Source organism: Cebidichthys violaceus, unplaced genomic scaffold (genome assembly GCF_023349555.1).
Source record: "Cebidichthys violaceus isolate CVI_PGR_0920_01 unplaced genomic scaffold, fCebVio1.0.p SCAF_93, whole genome shotgun sequence".
Taxonomy (NCBI): Eukaryota; Metazoa; Chordata; class Actinopteri; order Perciformes; family Stichaeidae; genus Cebidichthys; species Cebidichthys violaceus.
The window spans coordinates 245,980-270,000 of record NW_027176979.1 but is presented as its reverse complement, the minus strand read 5'-3'; the positions used below and the strand labels follow the sequence as shown (position 1 = coordinate 270,000).

Sequence of the window (24,021 nt, the reverse complement as noted above, 5' to 3'; positions counted from 1 at the left end):
TCCCGGCTCCCTTACAGCCAAGATGGCGGCAAAGATAACAAAAACTGGGATTTATTTTGTTCGTTTTGTGCCTATCTTTAGTGGATCATAACATGTTGGGCATGTAATTGATCTGCAGTTACTCCGGATAAAAAATTGACCAAACTTTTTTATGGATGTAAGCTTTTGAACCACGACAAAGCCTATTATGAGGCTTGTTTTCAGCCCAGCCAATTGTACGAAATGTCTTTAGCTGAAAGCAGTTGTTGTTCACCTGTTAAGAGGAGTGAGGAGTCAGCACTCAATGACGGAATAAAATATGTTTTTAAAGAAATGTGAATCACCGCAATCACAAAAGGTCCTTTAGCGCGCTGAATTACAAGGAAGAAGTACTCAAGTACACTTTAAATGTTTGTTAAAAATGAATTAATTTATATTATTACATAAAATTATTATTATTATTATTGCAGCTAAAAGCTGCTTCTACCAATCACATTTACTTCTGCTTCTTACTTGCTTATTTTTTTCCCTCTTAGGACAACTTCCAGGTTAAGTCTCCCGGGCGACACATATTCTACCCAGCAACATCGGTGTAATCGTATCTGACTGGCCGGTTGAAGCTCAACTGTTTGAGGTTCCTGTTTCAGACGTTTTGTTCTCTGAACACAGTCAAAGGGTTTGGATTGGAGATGACTCTGCCTGTGATCCTACTGATCGTCTTCACTGGAGCTGTTTGCACTTCTGCAACAAGTAAGACATGAACTGAGTCCATTTGGCTGTTTGTGAGTCACTCAGCAAATGTGAAGTAAAGGTATGAAGGGACGGGGTGTAGTCTACACTTTCTTTAGGAAGCAGGAGAAGCTTTTTTTTAAATGTGTCTCACCCGTGATTTACATTTTTATGTTAGTCATCTCTTGTGAGATAAATTGTAAAAGTTAAATATTTGGCTTTTGTGTGTTCCACGGATCTTAAAGATGCATATTTCCACATGCTTGCATTGTTTTGTAGAGTTGTACCTCTCTGTGCCTCAAACAGTTATTGTAGACATATTAAATGTTAGACCTCAGACACTGCTCTTTTAAAGGGTCACCAGCCAAAAAGGTCGGGAACCATTGACTCAAAAGAGCTTTGTATGTTTTTGTCCATTTAACTACAGATTTGGTATTTTGTAACGTAGCTGCAACTATAAACGTTCAGGCTGATGGTTTCTGTTACAAATTAACTTGTAGAAACTTTAAGCAAATGTTTGACATTTGAGGAAATATGCTTATTTTCTCTCTTGCAGAGAGTTAGATAAGAAGATTGATGCCACACTCTAATATGTTCGTTAGATATGAAGCTACAGCCAGGAGACATTTTAAGAGACAATGGTTCATAGGATATCTTTCAAAGAAGTTACCTTTCTGACAAAGGTCCAGCAACACGTGTCAATTTCTGCTCGTTACATGCAAACAGTCTATACAAAACTACTGTCAGGTTTAGGAAAATATCTTGATTTGGGTTAAAATAAATGAAATGGAATCAAGTAGGAAAAAACGTATAATAAACAACATTGACTTCTTGTTTCATACGCAGCACGGACAACGGTCTCCTGGGTGAAAGACCCATCCACCTCCACTCCCACCCGCCCTCTTTGGGTTTTCACTGTCTTTGTACTTTCTGGTTCAGGAAGTGGATTTCATATGAATTGATTTCGTGGGGTATCAAGAAATTACAACACATTCATTTCCATAAAGGTTTAACTACAAACTCTGTATGAGAACAGCCTGTGAAAACCTGAATATGGTGCTTAAGCATGCATGAACGTCCCGGTTTGACACAAGATTGATGTCAATGTTCTCGTATATCTCGACAAGAAAGCAAGTAAGGGTATTTAAAAAAACGCTGAACTATGCCTTCCACTACAAATTGGGTTTTATGTCTCACGTAACATTGATGTCTATCAGGTGTTTTACCCGCCTTCCAGGCTGTTGGTTTCAATGAATCTCAGTCTTTAAACTGCTTCCATCTTGTTTCATCCCCTGCTTTTTCAGCGCCCTCCCATGACTTCCACTACATCTACGGGTGCTATGAATCCGGCGAGGTGCGGGTGGACGTCCACATCGACGGGGAGGTGGTCGCGTATGCTGATTTCAACAAGAAAGAAGTGGTGTTTGTGATACCTCGGCTGCCACAGTCTGTCAAAGACTTAAAGAAAAGGGCTTATGAAATTGCAGAATCTAGCATTACTCACTGTCGGAGTGTTTTGGGCAAAGCGAAAAAAGTCTCTCCTGGTGTAACCATACCGCAAGGTACCGAGTTTATCCAAAACATTTTCATACTAACGGAACGAAATTTTAAACACCCCTTAAAAAAAGGTTCTCAGTCACTTATATATTCTTTTCTGATCTATTTACTCACTGATCAGAGGGTCCAGATATCTCTGTCTACAGCCGGTATGAGGGCCACAGCAGTGCGGTGAACACTCTCTTCTGTTTGGCCGATCACTTCTACCCCCCATCCATCAACTTCACGTGGACCAAGAACGGGGTGAAGGTCACAGACGGGGTATCGGACCTGCGTTACAGCCACAACAGTGACGGGACGTTCCACAGAATTTCAACACTGAGTTTCACCCCTCGTGAAGGAGACGTTTACTCCTGTTCGGTGGAGCATCAAGCCTCGCAATGGCCCCTCGCCAGGAGCTGGGGTAAGACAAAGGGCTGTTATAACTATTATTATAAAGACAAGATGCTGTTGAAATCCAAAATATCTCTCTTTGAGACATTTTAGGGGGTTCAAGATGAATATCAGGCTGCCTGTTGTCTGCACCTGCAACACCAGACCGAAGTTTTGAATCATCCCTGTCTCCTACAAATTACATTCCTATACAACCAAACTGCTTTGTGAAATATGTTTTGTCGTGGATTACGTTTACTTTTGACGAATCGCAAATAAGTTTCAAATGAGTCCACAGAAGTTAGAAGGTAGGGGTGGAGCTCGAGATGGTGGATGAGTCGAAAAACACAGGTCTTAAGCCAAGGAGACCGCTGTTGTGTCCCATGTAGACCAAGTACTTTTGTCGACTAAACATAAACAAGTAGTTTTGTTGATTTACATGACCAAGTGCTTTTGTTGCATTTTTGTTTTTAATTTCGTAGTAATTTTAAGCCAAACCACGATGTTTTGACTAAACCTAACAAAGTCGCTTTTGTTTTATTTATTTTTTTTATTTTTGTTTCATTTTATACCGTTAACCACGTGTTTCAAACTGTTTCAAACTGTTTCAAACTGTGAAATACGTTTCTGTTAGGTAATTGAGAGGGCAGTCTAGTTGTATGGGATTGTCAACGAGCAGTCTTGGACTTGTCTCGGTCTCGATCAGGCAACAACCTCCGGTTCTGAAAAGTGAAGCCAATGCTGAAGTGCCTAAAACTTTCATTCTCTCTAGTGTCCAGCAGGGGGCGACTCCTCTGGTTGTATAGAAGTCTAGTCTAAAATGACTCTACTTCTCTCTTGATTTATTCCCTCAGTAAACATTGTAAACATGAGTTTATGGTCTCAATCTCTAGTTTACAGTCTTCTTCAATACAGCATGATGTTCATTTAGTACATGATGGTCCATTTAGAGACAAACAGACCATAAAGCAGGGGATGCTTTAGGGGCGGGGCTACACGCTGATTGACAGGTTGCTACCTCTACCAGTATATAGCGTCTCTACGTCACTCTTCCCCAGTCCAAATATGGTAACTTCCATTCAATGGTTGCAAGATGGGGACGACCAAAATCCAAGAAGGCGACAACCAAAATGTCAAACTCAAGGCTTCAAAACTGCTGTCTATAAACCAGTTACGTCCATTTCTTACATACAGTCTAAGGTCTCGATACACTCGGGTCTTGGTCATGACTTGGTCCAGTTACGTCCATTTCTAACATACAGTCTAAGGTCTTGATACACTCGGGTCTTGGTCATGACTTGGTCCCGGTGTAGGTGGTCTTGGCTACAACACTGGCTGCAGGTTTAAACAGTTCCTATACATGTTGTGCCTTAAAAAATGTGTTTGTTCCATCCACAGAGCTGAAGGAGAGTCCGAGCCGAGTGAGTCCAGCAGCTGGATTCTTCGGTGCGAGCCTCGTTTTGTGCCTGATCGGAATCGGGACCGGAGTCTACTTCTCCACCAAGCAGCCAGATTCACATTAGGGATTTTTACTGAGAGCAGCTCGATCAGCATTCAGCTAAGCACTTGTGTGTTTTATGTATAATGCTTCACTTTGATTTGTTTGTTTGCATTCTTAAACACTTCAGCAGGTTCAACCTCCTGGTTGTTTTCTTGACTGGTTCTGAACCTGTCTCAGTTTAATTCTGATCCTCTATGACCTATATAAGAAAACCATAAAGACCATCAGTGAGAAGATTAACTATTTCTACATAGTTATTCTTCACGCTTGTCATCAGTGCCACCGTGTTAGATTCTGCGCAAAATCAGATGAAATCATTCAGGTTCACCAGAAACTACTTCAGGTCAGACTTCAGCGGGGCCACCAGCAGAGACCGGTCCATCGTGGACAGACCCAGATCCTCCAGCAGAGTCCGGTCCACCGTGGACAGACCAAGATCCTCCAGCAGAGACCGGTCCACCGTGGACAGATCCGGATCTGGCTTCGCTGCCCCCTTCAACCTGCAGTCGGATGCTCCGGAGGGAGGAAGAGCTTCACCTTGCAACTCCTCCGGTCCCTGCTGGGAGCCAATACCGACACCACGCTGCTGGAGACCCAGGCCGTATTGCCGGACCCGCTGGAGGTAGTGAGGCACAGGAGAACCAGAACCAGGACTACGCTTATCAGACCATCAGAACCCTGCTGCAGTAAAATTATAGGTTTTCCAGTTTTGTCCACAGGGGCCGCCAAAATCTACACAAAATGAAAGTATCTTTGAAATAATCTAAACCATAACAACAAATGTTTGAATGAAGTACATCACACATGTTTCTTGTGTACAAACTACTGGACGTATAATCAATGATTCACAGATGTGTATTTACTTCGCTTGATTCTTAAGTATATTCTCTTTTTGTCACATGAATGACATCTCATTTACATTGTTTGGTGTTTAATAAAGAGATAATTATTGGATAATGTGCAACATTACCAACATTATATGTTAATATAACATGGAGTAAAAGAAACAACTAATAATCACCATGAAACGTCCACATTACTTACATTAAGACAATTGTTATTATTTGTATTGTAAGTTAAAACAGAATGATTTGATATTGTAGCCCATAAAGTGTCTCTATGATTCCAGATACATCTAGAGAGAAAGGCATGTTCATAAAGTAAGGACCAGGAAAGAAGCTCATGAAAGTTATATTAGTGATTTTTACAAAGTGAAAAAAAAGGCACTCACTTTCTTCTACTACATTATGAAGTTGTTTCTAAGGGAAAACATATATATATATATATATATATATATATATATATATATATATATATATATATATATGTGTGTGTGTGTGTGTGTGTGTGTGTGTGTGTGTGTGTGTGTGTGTGTGTGTGTTATATGTATATATCTTAAATATGATAAGCCCACAATGTCCATATACATTCAACCAGATACACCCGAGGGTCCCCCATTTGGACGCAGAGTACATCAAAACTTAGAGAGTTTTGTGTTAAAAGTAACTGGCAGAGAACCCACGAAGAACGAATATAGTGATGTTATAGTTCTGCAGAAACCTCAGCGTCCTGGGAACAACATGAACTAGGTCACTTCTACATGAGACAAACACATCTCCCATCAGCCAAGCAAACAAATAACAAAATATCATAAATCATACTCGATATGACTGGGACAGACCGGAGAAAAAGGCTGCTACACTCCGTTAGCAACGTGCTACCTACGAACATGCGGCATGAAAAAGCACGAGCGCCTGACGGAGATTACGGACATAGTTTCCATTTCTCTCCCCGGTAAACCATCGCAGAGATATTCAGCTTCGAACACAAAAAGTCACACAGCTTTCATCGAATATTGTACTTACTTTTGGTCGAATCTCAGCGAAAAAATGGAATATCTCCGTACTTCCAACGCATGTTTGTCCAGCTGCTGGTGCTCCGTGTGAATCCGTTCGATTCGTGTCTCTCCGACACTCCTCGGATTCTTGGGAGGGTTGGAAGCTCAGCAAATCAGATTTCAGAGCTGGACCTTTTTGAGCTTTATTGGCTAATAGTGCTGTCAATCATCTAGCTTTCAATTCCAGGCAATTCTATTGGCTCCTACGGTTCGAAGGATGTCTCAATGGTGAAAATCGGAGAAGGGGGGGCTGAGATACAGCCCTGAACAGAGAGTCGAAGCAGGATTTGACCTTAAACTAAATAACTAAAAAGGGCATAGAAAGAGCTTAAAACACTCAAAAAAGGTCCAATCTTCGGTCTATTGATTCAATGAACATCATGAGTGATACATAGAAGTGATATAGAGTGTTTTTGAATTTTAAAAATACTTTTTTATTCAAATATTGGAGTATTTGATCAGTTTTCTAATTTGAAATGCTCTATATTTCATAAATGTTTCACTGTATCTATGTATAGCTGTGTATATAGAGCCTATATCAGTTGTTCTAAGAGCCCAGCATATTAAAAGTCTTGGATACCCATACTTTCCAAAAAACAATACCCTAAAAGTGCTGTTTTTCAAGATCGAGCTTTTGAGTTTTCCAAGTTCTGCTGTGTTCCATCCTTATCTTATGTGAACCAGTAACATGTATTCTGATAGTTCCATGATTTTTCTCATCTCAAAAATATATAAAAAAAGTTTTTTTTTTTTTTTTTTTTTTTTTTTTTATACAATTAATTAGGTATTTCTTATCTTTATTCGAGCTGAGGCCTGCAAATAGGCCTCGTTTTTAAAAGGTTAATTTATTTCAAGCACAGTAATGATTCGGTCTCCACTTGCAATACTTCGTTTTCACCACAAGGTGTCCCAATAACGTTTTACTGCAGTGTCGGTCCTTCCTTTATAATTGTCCCCGGCTCCACTTCCGGTTCTTCTGTTGTTCCACAACACGCATGTGTCGAGCTGTTTAAAGCTCTAACTACCTTTGGTGTCATGAGTGCTGATGCTTGTGGTGAAAACGTGTCTCTGCCTCTGCGAAACCTGCTGAACTCCATCCAGTGTATCAGAGACCGGGTCCGAGGTATTTATGACGCGGTAGATGAGGCACCGTCGATATGTGCGGCACGCGCTAACGTGTGACAAGCTCGCGCTGAAAGAGCCAACCGTTGCTTTTTAAGGGTCGTTAAAGTGCGTCAGTTATGCGGTTAACGGTGTGTTGTTAATGCGCACCGGGTTCGGTTCGTCTGCCGTGAGTTTTACTTTAGTTTTAATGAGTTTTATGCGTCAGTGTTTCCTTCCTGCTTGTTTTGCTGAACTGTTATCAAGACACCGAATCTGAAGTCTCGAGCTATCCGCTAAACCTGCGACCGTTATTCAATTAATGCTAATTCAATAATATGAATATCCTTCTATGGAGGCCTTCATGTTCAGTTCTTGTAGATATTGTTTCCGCGACGTTGGGGGTTTGAATTCATCGTCGTTTTGGAGGCTGTACTGTGCTGCTGTATTATTATTATTATTATTATTATTATTATTATTATTAAGTGTTTTAATATGCAGTCATTCCTCAGTGATTTAACTGTGATGGATAAAAACATTTGTTTTATTGAATACATTACAAAGTGCATCAAAACTATCATAAAGTTGAGTCACAAAAGAGTTTAACTTTTTATCAATTTACTACTGAGTGTGTCTGACTTTGGATAAAATATGTACATTACATGTGATTTTAATTATATATATGTGTGTATATATATATACACGCACACAAGCAATTTTGGGGTTAAGTGTCTTGCTCAAGGACACATTGACATGAGACTAGTAGAGCAGGAGCTCGGGGATCGAACCGCCGACCCTCTGATTGAAAGGCAGCCCTGCTCTCCACTTAGCCACGGTCACCTCTTATGTTATTTAATGTTGTTATTATTATTCCTGGAAGAGGAAACGTGCGTCTGACCGAACGCTCATGTTCCTCCACAGATGGTGAATCCAACGAGTCGGACGGAGTGTTCAACCTCTCCAACTTCTGGGACTCTCTGAGTTGAGTGTAGTTCATCACGATCGTCCTCTTCCTACTTCCTACTTATGCATTGAATGTCTTAGATTCAGCACCATCCTCCTCCTTCTCCTCCTCTTCATCAGTGGGTCTCTTTAATGTAGATGTCTCTTCTGTCCTCAGACCAGGCGGTGAAGGCCGTGTCCCACGAAGCCACTAAACTCAGCCTGGCCTTCTCCAAACCCCCGCTGCCTTCACAACAGGTCAGATTATAAGTTCTGTATGTATATATATATATATATATATACATATACATATACATATATATATATATATATATATATATATGCCTGTAGATAATGAATATTGATGTCTAGAATTGGTAGAGCTTCACCAGAATAGCATGTATAAATATTAGTGACTCAAAAGGACTTTGTGCCATCTCTGGCACGTTGGGGTTTTTTTTTTTTTTTGGGGGGGGGGGGTGCTATGGAACCTGAGCCCAATCACTGCAGAGTCTTTTTAGATTTTTGGAGTTCTGAAGCTTGTGCTACATTTTTGTGCACTTTCAAGCATCACAAATATGTGATGGAGCAGCAGAAAAAAAAATCTACAAAAATGAGCCCAAAAAACATTGATACGGTTCAAACCCTTAATATATGCCAAACTATCTGACCAGGTTAACGGTAAGGACTGTAGATATTTACGAGTTGTTAAAGGAATGATTCTAATATTTCCCAAACTCTTGAATTGTCTCAAGCTTTGCGTTTCTTTCACAACATGCTGATGTGTTTTGTGTTTTCTTCGTCTCTGCAGGACGTAGAGAAGTTATCAGAGTCCTTCCTGAAGACGGTCCTGAGTCTGTCCACAGTGTATTACTGGCTACCGAAGAGCCAAGGTGAGGCTCCCACAACGGTCCAGGAACAGAGATTCAGCCCGTTGACCCGCAGATCACATATTTCATATTTCTATTTCAGATATTTTATATGAAAAGAAAGGTGATCTGGAGCCTTGCTCTCAACTATTGTGCTTAGAAAGAAAATCTGAATCGTCACTTCAGACTTTAAAACACTTTAAGACTTTAGAACATTTATACTTCAGATAACGGTGTAAATGACCAGTGTGTAAACATGATGAGTCTGTGTTCATGATAATAGTAAATTAGCATGATTAACGCCCCAATCAAACCATACAGATCTACTGGTCCTGCCCCACATGTTCTAGATCACAGTCCTGCTGAAGAACAGGACTGGAGACAAATAACAAGTTGTACTGTCACTGAAATACAGAAGAACGTGGTTCAACGTGAGAAACGTCACAGCAACAGTATTAACAGTTATACAAAAGCATCAATAGCTAATTTAAATTAATTGTGGAATCGTTTTTTTTAGCGTTCATTTCGCTTCATGAAGGAATTTAGAATTATTTTCTAACTCAAATTGCAGAGTCAACAGGACGCTGTAAACGTACTTGTAAAGTGTAATTTACATTTGGTTTTCAGACTCAACAGCTGTTGTCACATGACTCCTATGACGGTCTGGACCACTTGTACGTTGTGTTAAGACAGACTTAAAGGGACAGTGTAAGGATTTAGTGGCATCTAGTGGTGTGGTTGTAGGTCTTATTCTAAGCTAATGAAAACACGACAATTCCAGTTTCAGGTGATGACACAATAGTGAAGACATAGATGTGTGTATTATATTCCATTTCTGCTAATAAATCCCCTAAAATGCTACACAGTGTTCCTTTAAAATACGATAAATTCTCCTAAATCCCTCGAACGAGCCACTTAAGAACGTTGGTACGAGTTGTTCCAGTTTACCTTCAATGAAATGCGGTTGGATGGATAGTCGGGATCAATAACAATAGTAGAAGATGAGATGGATGTGAGTCAATGGCAGCAGCGTGACTTGTTGTCCCTCTCGGTGTCTCAGGTGTCAGTCTGCGTCGGCAGGTCAGAGACGCCACAGTCGAGGTTCTGGACGGCGTCGCACAGCTGGTGGAGATCATCCTGAGCTCACCGCTCCAGAGGTGTGTACACACACACACACACACACACACACACACACAGACACACAGACACAGACCAGGGTCCACTCCTTCTGTTCTTACCTTTCACAATAAAAGCCCTAGACATTATATTTGCAGGAGGGTGTTTTGCTTTTTCGTTTTGTTTACTCGTCACACCCCTGTTGTGTAAAGACCTTAAATCAGACCAAGTGGCTTTAGAAGGTGCATCTACTAAATACTGACTTGGGGAGGGTGAATACGTGTATTATTTGTTTAATATTTGTAATTAATTTAGAAAATGTTGTAAAGATCTGTTCACTTTGACGCTGAGAGATAATTTTCTGTTCATTAATGACAGCGGTGTCACATTAAATCTACTTTGATTCAGACCTTGAACAACAATAAAACATAAATGGAATTAATTGAATCAAATCAAATAATAATAATTAAATATTAATTCAATCTTTTTTTTTATAGGAACATGTTGTCCAGGAGTATTTTATTTTATTTTTTGTGAGGTAGCTAACCTTTCTGTTTCTCTTCCCTCCTTCTCTCTCTCTTTTTTATTTTAATCTGACCTCCTCTCTTCTGACCTCCTCTTCTTCCTCGTCCTCTTCATCCTCGTCCTCTTCTTCCTCATCCTCCTCTTCCTCTGCTCCCCTCCAGTCTGTCCCAGGAGCAGTTGACATCGACAGGAGGTGTGTGGTCAGCCTGCGACCACTTTGCCCAGTTGCCACAAGGTCAGTAGACTTTTTGTAGTAGTGGTGTTACTGGAGTCGGATACAATAACATACAAGTTACAGTAACAGTAGAGTAAGAAGCTTCAGTAGTGGTTTTACTGGAGTCTGACACAATAACATACAAGTTAAAGTGACCGTAAAGTAAGAAGCTTCAGTAATGGTGTTACTGGAGTCAGACACAATAACATACAAGTTACAGTGACCGTAGAGTAAGAAGCTTCAGTAGTGGTGTTACTGGAGTCAGACACAATAACATACAAGTTACAGTGACCGTAGAGTAAGAAGCTTCAATAGTGGTGTTACTGGAGTCAGACACAATAACATACAAGTTACAGTAACAGTAGAGTAAGAAGCTTCAGTAGTGGAGTTACTGGAGTCAGACACAATAACATACAAGTTACAGTAACAGTAGAGTAAGAAGCTTCAGTAATGGTGTTACTGGAGTCAGACACAATAACATACAAGTTACAGTAACAGTAGAGTAAGAAGCTTCAGTAGTGGTTTTACTGGAGTCTGACACAATAACATACAAGTTAAAGTGACCGTAAAGTAAGAAGCTTCAGTAATGGTGTTACTGGAGTCAGACACAATAACATACAAGTTACAGTGACCGTAGAGTAAGAAGCTTCAGTAGTGGTGTTACTGGAGTCAGACACAATAACATACAAGTTACAGTGACCGTAGAGTAAGAAGCTTCAATAGTGGTGTTACTGGAGTCAGACACAATAACATACAAGTTACAGTAACAGTAGAGTAAGAAGCTTCAGTAGTGGAGTTACTGGAGTCAGACACAATAACATACAAGTTACAGTAACAGTAGAGTAAGAAGCTTCAGTAATGGTGTTACTGGAGTCAGACACAATAACATACAAGTTACAGTAACAGTAGAGTAAGAAGCTTCAGTAGTGGTGTTACTGGAGTCAGACACAATAACATACAAGTTACAGTAACAGTAGAGTAAGAAGCTTCAGTAGTGGTGTTACTGGAGTCAGACACAATAACATACAAGTTACAGTAACAGTAGAGTAAAAAGCTTCAATAGTGGTGTTACTGGAGTCAGACACAATAACATACAAGTTAAAGTGACCGTAAAGTAAGAAGCTTCAGTAATGGTGTTACTGGAGTCAGACACAATAACATACAAGTTACAGTAACAGTAGAGTAAGAAGCTTCAGTAATGGTGTTGCTGGAGTCAGACACAATAACATACAAGTTAAAGTGACCGTAGAGTAAGAAGCTTCAGTAGTGGTGTTACTGGAGTCAGACACAATAACATACAAGTTACAGTGACCGTAGAGTAAGAAGCTTCAGTAGTGGAGTTACTGGAGTCAGACACAATAACATACAAGTTACAGTAACAGTAGAGTAAGAAGCTTCAGTAGTGGTGTTACTGGAGTCAGACACAATAACATACAAGTTACAGTGACCGTAGAGTAAGAAGCTTCAGTAGTGGAGTTACTGGAGTCAGACACAATAACATACAAGTTACAGTAACAGTAGAGTAAGAAGCTTCAGTAGTGGAGTTACTGGAGTCAGACACAATAACATACAAGTTACAGTGACCGTAGAGTAAGAAGCTTCAGTAGTGGTGTTACTGGAGTCAGACACAATAACATACAAGTTACAGTAACAGTAGAGTAAAAAGCTTCAATAGTGGTGTTACTGGAGTCAGACACAATAACATACAAGTTACAGTAACAGTAGAGTAAGAAGCTTCAGTAGTGGTGTTACTGGAGTCAGACACAATAACATACAAGTTACAGTAACAGTAGAGTAAGAAGCTTCAGTAGTGGTGTTACTGGAGTCAGACACAATAACATACAAGTTACAGTAACAGTAGAGTAAGAAGCTTCAGTAGTGGAGTTACTGGAGTCAGACACAATAACATACAAGTTACAGTAACAGTAGAGTAAGAAGCTTCAGTAGTGGAGTTACTGGAGTCAGACACAATAACATACAAGTTACAGTGACAGTAGAGTAAGAAGCTTCAGTAGTGGTGTTACTGGAGTCAGACACAATAACATACAAGTTACAGTAACAGTAGAGTAAGAAGCTTCAGTAGTGGTGTTACTGGAGTCAGACACAATAACATACAAGTTACAGTAACAGTAGAGTAAGAAGCTTCAGTAGTGGAGTTACTGGAGTCAGACACAATAACATACAAGTTACAGTGACCGTAGAGTAAGAAGCTTCAGTAGTGGTGTTACTGGAGTCAGACACAATAACATACAAGTTACAGTAACAGTAGAGTAAAAAGCTTCAATAGTGGTGTTACTGGAGTCAGACACAATAACATACAAGTTACAGTAACAGTAGAGTAAGAAGCTTCAGTAGTGGTGTTACTGGAGTCAGACACAATAACATACAAGTTACAGTAACAGTAGAGTAAGAAGCTTCAGTAGTGGTGTTACTGGAGTCAGACACAATAACATACAAGTTACAGTAACAGTAGAGTAAGAAGCTTCAGTAGTGGAGTTACTGGAGTCAGACACAATAACATACAAGTTACAGTGACAGTAGAGTAAGAAGCTTCAGTAGTGGTGTTACTGGAGTCAGACACAATAACATACAAGTTACAGTAACAGTAGAGTAAGAAGCTTCAGTAGTGGAGTTACTGGAGTCAGACACAATAACATACAAGTTACAGTGACCGTAGAGTAAGAAGCTTCAGTAGTGGTGTTACTGGAGTCAGACACAATAACATACAAGTTACAGTAACAGTAGAGTAAAAAGCTTCAATAGTGGTGTTACTGGAGTCAGACACAATAACATACAAGTTACAGTAACAGTAGAGTAAGAAGCTTCAGTAGTGGTGTTACTGGAGTCAGACACAATAACATACAAGTTACAGTAACAGTAGAGTAAGAAGCTTCAGTAGTGGTGTTACTGGAGTCAGACACAATAACATACAAGTTACAGTAACAGTAGAGTAAGAAGCTTCAGTAGTGGAGTTACTGGAGTCAGACACAATAACATACAAGTTACAGTAACAGTAGAGTAAGAAGCTTCAGTAGTGGTGTTACTGGAGTCAGACACAATAACATACAAGTTACAGTAACAGTAGAGTAAGAAGCTTCAGTAGTGGTGTTACTGGAGTCAGACACAATAACATACAAGTTACAGTAACAGTAGAGTAAGAAGCTTCAGTAGTGGTGTTACTGGAGTCAGACACAATAACATACAAGTTACAGTAACAGTAGAGTAAGAAGCTTCAGTAGTGGTGTTACTGGAGTCAGACACAATAACATACAAGTTACAGTAACAGTAGAGTAAGAAGCTTCAGTAGTGGTGTTACTGGAGTCAGACACAATAACATACAAGTTACAGTAACAGTAGAGTAAAAAGCTTCAATAGTGGTGTTACTGGAGTCAGACACAATAACATACAAGTTAAAGTGACCGTAAAGTAAGAAGCTTCAGTAATGGAGTTACTGGAGTCAGACACAATAACATACAAGTTACAGTAACAGTAGAGTAAGAAGCTTCAGTAGTGGAGTTACTGGAGTCAGACACAATAACATACAAGTTACAGTGACCGTAGAGTAAGAAGCTTCAGTAGTGGTGTTACTGGAGTCAGACACAATAACATACAAGTTACAGTAACAGTAGAGTAAGAAGCTTCAGTAGTGGAGTTACTGGAGTCAGACACAATAACATACAAGTTACAGTAACAGTAGAGTAAGAAGCTTCAGTAGTGGAGTTACTGGAGTCAGACACAATAACATACAAGTTACAGTAACAGTAGAGTAAGAAGCTTCAATAGTGGTGTTACTGGAGTCAGACACAATAACATACAAGTTAAAGTGACCGTAAAGTAAGAAGCTTCAGTAATGGTGTTACTGGAGTCAGACACAATAACATACAAGTTACAGTAACAGTAGAGTAAGAAGCTTCAGTAATGGTGTTGCTGGAGTCAGACACAATAACATACAAGTTAAAGTGACTGTAGAGTAAGAAGCTTCAGTAGTGGTGTTACTGGAGTCAGACACAATAACATACAAGTTACAGTGACCGTAGAGTAAGAAGCTTCAGTAGTGGTGTTACTGGAGTCAGACACAATAACATACAAGTTACAGTAACAGTAGAGTAAGAAGCTTCAGTAGTGGAGTTACTGGAGTCAGACACAATAACATACAAGTAACAGTAGAGTAAGAAGCTTCAGTAATGGTGTTACTGGAGTCAGACACAATAACATACAAGTTACAGTAACAGTAGAGTAAGAAGCTTCAGTAGTGGAGTTACTGGAGTCAGACACAATAACATACAAGTTACAGTAACAGTAGAGTAAGAAGCTTCAGTAGTGGTGTTACTGGAGTCAGACACAATAACATACAAGTTACAGTAACAGTAGAGTAAGAAGCTTCAGTAGTGGAGTTACTGGAGTCAGACACAATAACATACAAGTTACAGTGACCGTAGAGTAAGAAGCTTCAGTAGTGGTGTTACTGGAGTCAGACACAATAACATACAAGTTACAGTAACAGTAGAGTAAGAAGCTTCAGTAGTGGAGTTACTGGAGTCAGACACAATAACATACAAGTTACAGTAACAGTAGAGTAAGAAGCTTCAGTAGTGGAGTTACTGGAGTCAGACACAATAACATACAAGTTACAGTAACAGTAGAGTAAGAAGCTTCAGTAGTGGAGTTACTGGAGTCAGACACAATAACATACAAGTTACAGTAACAGTAGAGTAAGAAGCTTCAGTAGTGGTGTTACTGGAGTCAGACACAATAACATACAAGTTACAGTAACAGTAGAGTAAGAAGCTTCAGTAGTGGAGTTACTGGAGTCAGACACAATAACATACAAGTTACAGTAACAGTAGAGTAAGAAGCTTCAGTAATGGTGTTACTGGAGTCAGACACAATAACATACAAGTTACAGTGACCGTAGAGTAAGAAGCTTCAGTAGTGGTGTTACTGGAGTCAGACACAATAACATACAAGTTACAGTAACAGTAGAGTAAAAAGCTTCAATAGTGGTGTTACTGGAGTCAGACACAATAACATACAAGTTACAGTAACAGTAGAGTAAGAAGCTTCAGTAGTGGTGTTACTGGAGTCAGACACAATAACATACAAGTTACAGTAACAGTAGAGTAAGAAGCTTCAGTAGTGGTGTTACTGGAGTCAGACACAATAACATACAAGTTACAGTAACAGTAGAGTAAGAAGCTTCAGTAGTGGAGTTACTGGAGTCAGACACAATAACATACAAGTTACAGTGACAGTAGAGTAAGAAGCTTCAGTAGTGGTGTTACTGGAGTCAGACACAATAACATACAAGTTACAGTAACAGTAGAGTAAGAAGCTTCAGTAGTGGTGTTACTGGAGTCAGACACAATAACATACAAGTTACAGTAACAGTAGAGTAAGAAGCTTCAGTAGTGGAGTTACTGGAGTCAGACACAATAACATACAAGTTACAGTGACCGTAGAGTAAGAAGCTTCAGTAGTGGTGTTACTGGAGTCAGACACAATAACATACAAGTTACAGTAACAGTAGAGTAAAAAGCTTCAATAGTGGTGTTACTGGAGTCAGACACAATAACATACAAGTTACAGTAACAGTAGAGTAAGAAGCTTCAGTAGTGGTGTTACTGGAGTCAGACACAATAACATACAAGTTACAGTAACAGTAGAGTAAGAAGCTTCAGTAGTGGTGTTACTGGAGTCAGACACAATAACATACAAGTTACAGTAACAGTAGAGTAAGAAGCTTCAGTAGTGGAGTTACTGGAGTCAGACACAATAACATACAAGTTACAGTGACCGTAGAGTAAGAAGCTTCAGTAGTGGTGTTACTGGAGTCAGACACAATAACATACAAGTTACAGTAACAGTAGAGTAAGAAGCTTCAGTAGTGGAGTTACTGGAGTCAGACACAATAACATACAAGTTACAGTAACAGTAGAGTAAGAAGCTTCAGTAGTGGTGTTACTGGAGTCAGACACAATAACATACAAGTTACAGTAACAGTAGAGTAAGAAGCTTCAGTAGTGGTGTTAATGGAGTCAGACACAATAACATACAAGTTACAGTAACAGTAGAGTAAGAAGCTTCAGTAGTGGAGTTACGGGCAGCCTGCAGGTGGTGATGTTGAACTGAAAGTCTCATTATACATTTCTGTGTATAACATGTAAAGTAAAGTACAGTAATATGTAGTTTCTTTAGACTTTACTTTATTAAAACAAGTAGCCGTCAGATCATCCTCAATTAATAAGGAGGTTGTGTGTGAATGGAGAGTTTACATTAGGGATCAGCAAAGGGTGTGTGTGTGTGTGTGTGTGTGTGTGTGTGTGTGTGTGTGTGTGTGTGTGTGTGTGTGTGTGTGCGCTTGTATTCTTCATTCATATTTACGATAAAATTAAACAGATGAAGTATGATAGCAAAGATTAAAAGCAGAGACGGTTACATTACCTTTCAAATTAAAAGCTCACAGATCACATAGAGTGATGTCATTCCTGTAGTGTGTTGAAAGAGTGTGACACACTGCATAGACTCAAGTACTCGCCGATACCTGGTCCAACATTTTAGGCTGTAATGGAGGCATTCTGGTACCAGAACAACTTTAGTTGTTTAGTTATGTCGGGCTTTATAAACAAGTGAAATGACTTTAAAATCAACTCTAAAGATGTAGTCGGGTTCATTCGGGTGTCGTTGTATAGTTCTGCTCCGGTTCCTCTTCACACTGACTTGTTACAAACAAACCAAGAGGAGTGGTGACTCCTGGATGAGACCGTTTCGGTGATTTGTCATCCTGCATCATCAGGACCCATGTGGGGAAACAAGTCTATTAGCACTTAATGCTTCTCATGTGTATATTTATGCTTTCTGATGATCACCTTATTATAAGCATTAAGTAGTATTAGACAGCTAATCAACTGCATGTGATGACTAAGGACTAACCGGCAGAAACAACAAGGAGTCCTGTACGGACATGGTTCAAGGTGTTTACTGTCATCGCTGTCACACTCTGTTTAATTAACTTACTAAGTAAACAGATTAATTCACAAGCGCAGCAGTTTTGACACCTGTTGACCTTTTAATCATGGAAAATTATACAGTGCCAATAATAACATTGCTTCTTACTCACAATCAGAAACGGTTAATTGCATAACAAGTATGTTTGCACGTACGAGGAATTTGACCTGTGATCGTTGCATGACAATGAACACAGTAGAATATGATAAACAAACAAGATAAGAGTGCATTTAAATAAGTCTGGTATTAAAGAGTTGAGTGTCTATTTAAAGTCAATAGTTGTACAGCGATGTGTACATTTATGTCATCGTCCTGTCGATGCAACAGATTTCACAAACAGCAGATTGATTTGTTATTAGCTTAGCTTCATGCTACAATCACAGAGACCCGTCTATTCAAGAGGTCTCGGTTCTGCTCTCGGGTTTGTTTGACAGCTTTTCCACACCCGCCTAGACGAACCGCACCAACCGGGGAAACCAGATCGGACATCTTTTTATCAGGCTGGACGTGAAAGCCCCCTGAACGATATAAAGAACAATGTTCCTCGTGTGAAGTCATGAGCAGAGTGAAGGGTTCAGTGATACTGATACGACCCTGGCTGCAGGACAAGTGGAGACGAAATGTGCAGAGCTGCATGTGTGAGGAGGACTGGTTAATCCCGTTTTATACATGAGAGGGTTTGACTCTTTCCAGAGCTGAATGTGGTCACAGTGAATCAACACAAAGTATAGATTGTTTGCATTCATTTCCTGTGTTACTGTATTTAAAACCACGACATATCCTGACTGATCACAACTATTAAGAATCATAAGATATTATTTATTATTTTATTTATTTAATGACACCGTCAGTTTCTCAAGAGATTATAAAAATGTAATTTAATGTTATTAAACAAAATTAGTTTGCTAAGATGATTTGTTACAGATGAGTCTGTATAAGTGAGGACTGTGAATATGATAACGAAAACGTGTTTACGTGTATTTTCATGTTATTTCTTGAATGTTATTGCAAGAATTCAATTACAAGTTTATTGATGTAAAAACGTGTGTGTGTGTGTGTGTGTGTGTGTGTGTGTGTGTGTGTGTGTGTGTGTGTGTGTGTGTGTGTGTGTGTGTGTGTGTGTGTGTGTGTGTGTGTGTGTGTGTGTGTGTGTGTGTGTGTGTGTGTTCTACAGATAATAAGGCGGCTGTGTTGATGGTTCTGTCTGATCAGATTGGAGTTGTGAGAGATGCCATAGAGGAAATAGAGCAGGTACACACACACACACACACACACTGAGACTTGTGTTAGAGGCCTTCATGCCCCAATTAGCTCTGTTGTATAAATTATTCCCCCTCCTCAGGCGTTGTCCGAGGCCCAGGACCCGTTCAGTGACGTCCTCGACAACGACCAGGAGCCTCGAGGCAACCAGGACACCTACTGGTCAGAGAAGGACCGGCGCGTGATCGGTCCGTGCCAGGGGCTGATGAAGGCGTCGGCGGCGTGCCTGAGGAAGCTGACGTCGGCCGTCAAAGCCAACGGAGACGTCACCACGTCTCAGAACCTCGCTCAGCTCGACGACCTGGCTGATATCACCAAGGAAATCAGTCCTGGGTAGGAACACACACACACACACACACACACACACACACACACACACACACACACACACACACACACACACACACACACACACACAGAAAATAAAATTGTTATAAACTAAAAATGGATTCAGTTCTCATGCGCTGTAAATTCTTCTTCTCTCCTACACACCTTTAACCGGAGACTTTTAGACAGTTTAAATGAGACGTTCTTATGGATCCATACTGATGTTCCTGCTGATTGTGATGAGCACCCGGTCCCCCTCCATGACACAGAGCAAAGAGCTGAGCCCGCTTACCCGATCAGAACACACCCGGTGTGTTGGTCCCGTTTCGCCCCGTCCCACACATATTTCTTCACCGCCTACTGTGATGCCACATGAGTGACATTTCAAACTATGCCAAGCATGTTAATGTTAAGTAACAGCCGGTTCACCCCGCCCTGCCCTAGAATCTGTCACTACGTGAATCCAGGTCCCCTGAGCTTAAAGGGAATGACCCACAGCTTGCTCAATTGTCTCTAACTTACCAAAGCAAAATTAAAGATAAATACCAATAATGAAGCATAAAAACCAACACAAAAAATACAAATTCAAAAAGTGAACCCATTAAAGAAGTGCCTTAAACTTGCATTCTCTCTAGTGTCCACCAGGGGGCGACTCCTCTGGTTGTATAGAAGTCTAGTCTAAAATGACTATTTCTCTCTTGATTTATTCCCTCAGTAAACATTGTAAACATGAGTTTATGGTCTCAATCTCTAGTTTACAGTCTTCTTCAATACAGCATGATGTTCATTTAGTACATTATGGTCCATTTAGAGTCAAACAGACCATAAAGCAGGAGATGCTTTAGGGCGGGGCTTACCGTGATTGACAGGTCTCTACCACGGCGTTGTCCGTGTTTTCGTCTTAGAACTTTAACTCTTTCACGGTGTGTTTTCAGTTCATTAAAGTTAATTGTAACATTTTGGTCGCCTCAAAATGAATAAGCGTTTGGTTGTGCTTGACTCCGCCCTCTCTCGTCACTTCTGGTTGCCAAAAGCCAAGATGGCGACGTCCAAAAAATGAGCAACGCCCACAAACGTCTAAGATGAAGCTTTGAAATTGTCCGTTTTTCCTTCAAACACTTATTGGAATGTAATTTTGACTTTATGGATGTATGAGTATTTAGCATCTCCAAGGACAAAAAAAGAAAAAGAAAACATGTCGATTTAAATATTGACGTCGACACTTTTTCAGCTTCGATGTCATCAATACTGCCGACTAATTACAGCAGCCCTACATCAGACCCTCACCAGCAATAAACTGCTTATTTGTATTTTTCATTATCAAAGTGGAATATAATAATTTGACAAAATGAAACACTCATGACAACAAATCTCTGTCTCTTGCTGTCTTTTAGTCTTGATGATCTGGCTCTGTGCCTCTACCCACCAATGGACTACAGCGGAGTGGAGAACAACGTAAGACACACACACACACTCGCACATTGAAACACACACAAACACACTCGCACGTACACATCCCATCATTACTAATAATGAAACAAAGTCAACAGTTTCTGAGTCAGGTTCAGTTTCATGGGATCAGCCCGTATGAAGCAGATCACCTCAGGTCTCATTTAACCGTTGTGTCATTTTTGGCGTACGTGCATTTCCTCTTTGAACGTACTCAAACATTTAGTTTGGATCCTGCACTGTTCTGTTAATGAGAGCCCTGAATTCTTTCTAGTAATCTGTGAATATTTTGGAGATGCCTCATCTTGTTCTTGTGTTTCACTCAAGCACGTTTTGGCTTGATTTCTTGAATGTGACGGCGTGTCGCCCGGAGCGACAGGTCTGAAGAAACTGAACTAGCTAAGACACTGGAAGACAATCAAACGTGTGAACATTACACTCACAATACAAAATGCAATGAAATGTCTTTTTATTGATCAACCATGTAAATAATCAATAATGTATTCATCATCATCATGCATTATTTAGACGATAGAGAGGGCAGAATTACCCAGGTAAACTAGGTACAGTATTCCAGTCGCTCAATCTTAGTCACTCCTGTTACCCATCAAACGACCAAACAACAGTCTTAGATTTAGAAAGATTGAACATAGTGAATTTGTATTTGTTTAAAAAGTAAAGAGGGTCGCCATCTCCTGCAGCAGACCGGCATCTTACCAGTTGTTCTTTGATCATTTTGGCATTTCTTTCTGGTCAGGGAGGAGTTGTGTTAGCTGGAACTCCTCTGTGATTACAAAACAAAAGAATTGGCAGATAAGTCTGTGCAATTAGAAAGACATCATGCATCAACCGCAGTGAGCTGGTTAGAGCCTGGGGCGACGGTATTCTTTAACATTTGTGTGAAGTCAAACCTCCACCATGTCCGTACACCATAGTTTTACATTACGGTCATTTAGCAGACTTACAGTTCAGTTCTATCTACACACCGTAGACGCAGCTACGGGAGACATGTTGGGGTTAAGTGTCTTGCTCAAGGACACATTGACATGAGACTAGCAGAGGGGATCGAACCGCCGACCCTCTGATTGAAAGGCGGCCCTGCTCTCCACTTAGCCACTTAGGCCCCCCCCCCCCCCCGGTTTTGAGAAGCAGACAAAGAGTACCAGCACGGGAGCAAAGCTTTATGCCGACACAGTGACAAATAAGAGGAAAGCAGTCGACACGGAGGGAGAGGCAATAGTCGATTGTTCAGACTCGAGCAGCTTTCGTTCAGAAAACGATGTCAAGAAGAAGTGGAAAGACCTCCAGAGCCAGATGAAGAAAGAAGTGTAAAGAAATAGTCCCATCATTGTCACCGCTTTTCCTTTACGTCAGGCAGCTTATTCCAACGAGGAACTGAATCTGTCATATTTGAGACAAATATAAATGGATGATTTCCCATCTGATCCGAATGGTATCCTTTACTTCTGCGTGGTGCTTTTTTAATGTACCGGTAAATCTCTAAAAATGACCTGCGCCAAAGTTTTCTTTTACAGAATCAATTCACCCCATAATTAAAGAATGACGTCATCTCTTACTCTTTTCTAGTCGTACACAGAAACGCAGATCGTTTGGGTTTATTTCACATGAATGGTATTTCATTTGTAGAACTTTAAAAAACGACTTATATTATTATATATCCAACGGGAGTCTCAGCTTTAACAAACAATGTTCAGGATAATCCACAAAATTCACTCTCAGTGGTTTTAACAGGGGACTATTTCTTGTGTAGGAAAGTAGTTCACAGTGCAATGAGTCCAGACACAGAGGCCAAACTTGTGTTGAAGGAGAATCCTTCCTGCTGATGCTGACAGATCATGTGGTGGGTGGTTGTGTTGATTCAGTGTCGACATGAAGTTATTGTGCCAACTGCTAATGTGTTCACACGCCCCGACCTGTCTGCTGCCTTGTAGATTCTTTTTAGAGCAGGTTAAGGTAGACATTAACATTCTCTAAACCTAACATGTCTTTATCTTTACAGGTGTCTAAATTGGCGTCATTGTTAAAGAAGGTTCTGGAGATCATCAGGTAACATTGATTATTCTCTCACATCATACACATTTCAGACTAGGGGTGCATCGTTCAGGGAATATTCAAGGTGGAAACTTTCCAGTGGAATTAATGGGAAATAAAAGGAATAAAATGAGGTAAAGGGTTTATTTGCCCTGGTTTTATTTACCATGTCATTCCGGATCATAAGCAGACTTCCTGTATGTGACTGAAGTGTGCAGCTGAATGCAGTGCATGGTCACAATTCAATGACATTGGCACATTTTTAACCAAAACATGCCATAAGACCTGCTTTTGTTTTTTGCATTTATCCAACTAATTAGTTCACTATTAAAAGGTTGGATTTTCATATTGAAATTCCCAAACTTAACTTCAAATGGCTTCAAATCGACTCCGTCAGCCAGTTCTGCTTCCAGCGATGGATGAATTCTAAATTCCTGATGGGAGCAGCTCTGTCTGCAGTCAGAGTGTGAGAAACATGTGGGTGGTGAGACTGTAATCTGATCTTATCAGATCAGAGTAAACAAAACAAGATTCCTTCTGTGACTGATGGGAGCTTAACAGAAACTTTATTTATGATTGTCTTTATCTTTATCTTTTTCTCTACTTATTCCACCTGAACAGGTCCAGTCATGTGTGTGGAGAATCACAGCTGACCTGGGTTCAGTTCTTAGATGGAGCCGTCGATCACAACCTGCAGAAAGCCAAAGACCTCATTCAGCAGGACAGCTAGTTTGTGTGTGTGTGTGTGTGTGTGTGTGTGTGTGTGTGTGTGTGTGTGTGTGTGTGTGTGTGTGTGTGTGTGTGTGTGTGTGTGTGTGTGTGTGTGTGTGTGTGTGTACAGCATATGAGAATTAAAAGGAAGGACTGGTGTCCTCACATGAACTCCTTGTGTGTCACTTGTCTCTGGAGAGATCAGACCAGACATGGGTAGAGTCAGACAGAATAGATCTGGAGAGATCAGACCAGACATGGGTAGAATCAGACAGAATAGATCTGGAGAGATCAGACCAGACATGGGTAGAGTCAGACAGAATAGATCTGGTAGAAGACGATGCTGATTATTGAGCTACAGAGTTGCTGATAAAGATCAGCTCCTCCACTCCCCATTGATAAATAGACATTCTTA

General features: G+C 40.3%; 2 protein-coding genes across 2 annotated transcripts; both read left to right on the top strand.

Moving 5' to 3' along the window:
• The first annotated feature begins 616 nt into the window (after positions 1–616).
• LOC137867979 (H-2 class II histocompatibility antigen, A-U alpha chain-like) lies at positions 617–5,095 on the top strand. The gene is made up of 4 exons (XM_068704483.1): positions 617–729; positions 2,013–2,270; positions 2,387–2,668; positions 4,036–5,095. Exons 1-4 carry the CDS (start codon positions 669–671, stop codon positions 4,158–4,160), a joined length of 726 nt encoding a protein of 241 aa, XP_068560584.1. The 5' UTR covers positions 617–668; the 3' UTR covers positions 4,161–5,095.
• A 1,913-nt stretch (positions 5,096–7,008) lies between these two features.
• Positions 7,009–23,791, top strand: ccndbp1 (cyclin D-type binding-protein 1). The gene is made up of 11 exons (XM_068704522.1): positions 7,009–7,158; positions 8,058–8,117; positions 8,257–8,336; positions 8,890–8,971; positions 10,008–10,104; positions 10,750–10,823; positions 18,982–19,058; positions 19,150–19,400; positions 20,789–20,849; positions 22,864–22,910; positions 23,517–23,791. The coding sequence occupies exons 1-11, from the start codon at positions 7,071–7,073 to the stop codon at positions 23,623–23,625; spliced, it is 1,026 nt and encodes a 341-aa protein (XP_068560623.1). The 5' UTR covers positions 7,009–7,070; the 3' UTR covers positions 23,626–23,791.
• The last annotated feature ends 230 nt before the right edge of the window (positions 23,792–24,021 follow it).

Coding starts and splice junctions, on each gene's coding strand:
- LOC137867979 (XM_068704483.1), top strand. CDS start 669: ATGACTCTGCCTGTGATCCTACTGATCGTCTTCACTGGAGCTGTTTGC. Junction 2,271..2,386: donor TGGTGTAACCATACCGCAAG/GTACCGAGTTTA, acceptor CTCACTGATCAG/AGGGTCCAGATATCTCTGTC. Junction 2,669..4,035: donor GCCCCTCGCCAGGAGCTGGG/GTAAGACAAAGG, acceptor TTCCATCCACAG/AGCTGAAGGAGAGTCCGAGC.
- ccndbp1 (XM_068704522.1), top strand. CDS start 7,071: ATGAGTGCTGATGCTTGTGGTGAAAACGTGTCTCTGCCTCTGCGAAAC. Junction 10,105..10,749: donor CTGAGCTCACCGCTCCAGAG/GTGTGTACACAC, acceptor GCTCCCCTCCAG/TCTGTCCCAGGAGCAGTTGA. Junction 19,059..19,149: donor CCATAGAGGAAATAGAGCAG/GTACACACACAC, acceptor CCCCCTCCTCAG/GCGTTGTCCGAGGCCCAGGA.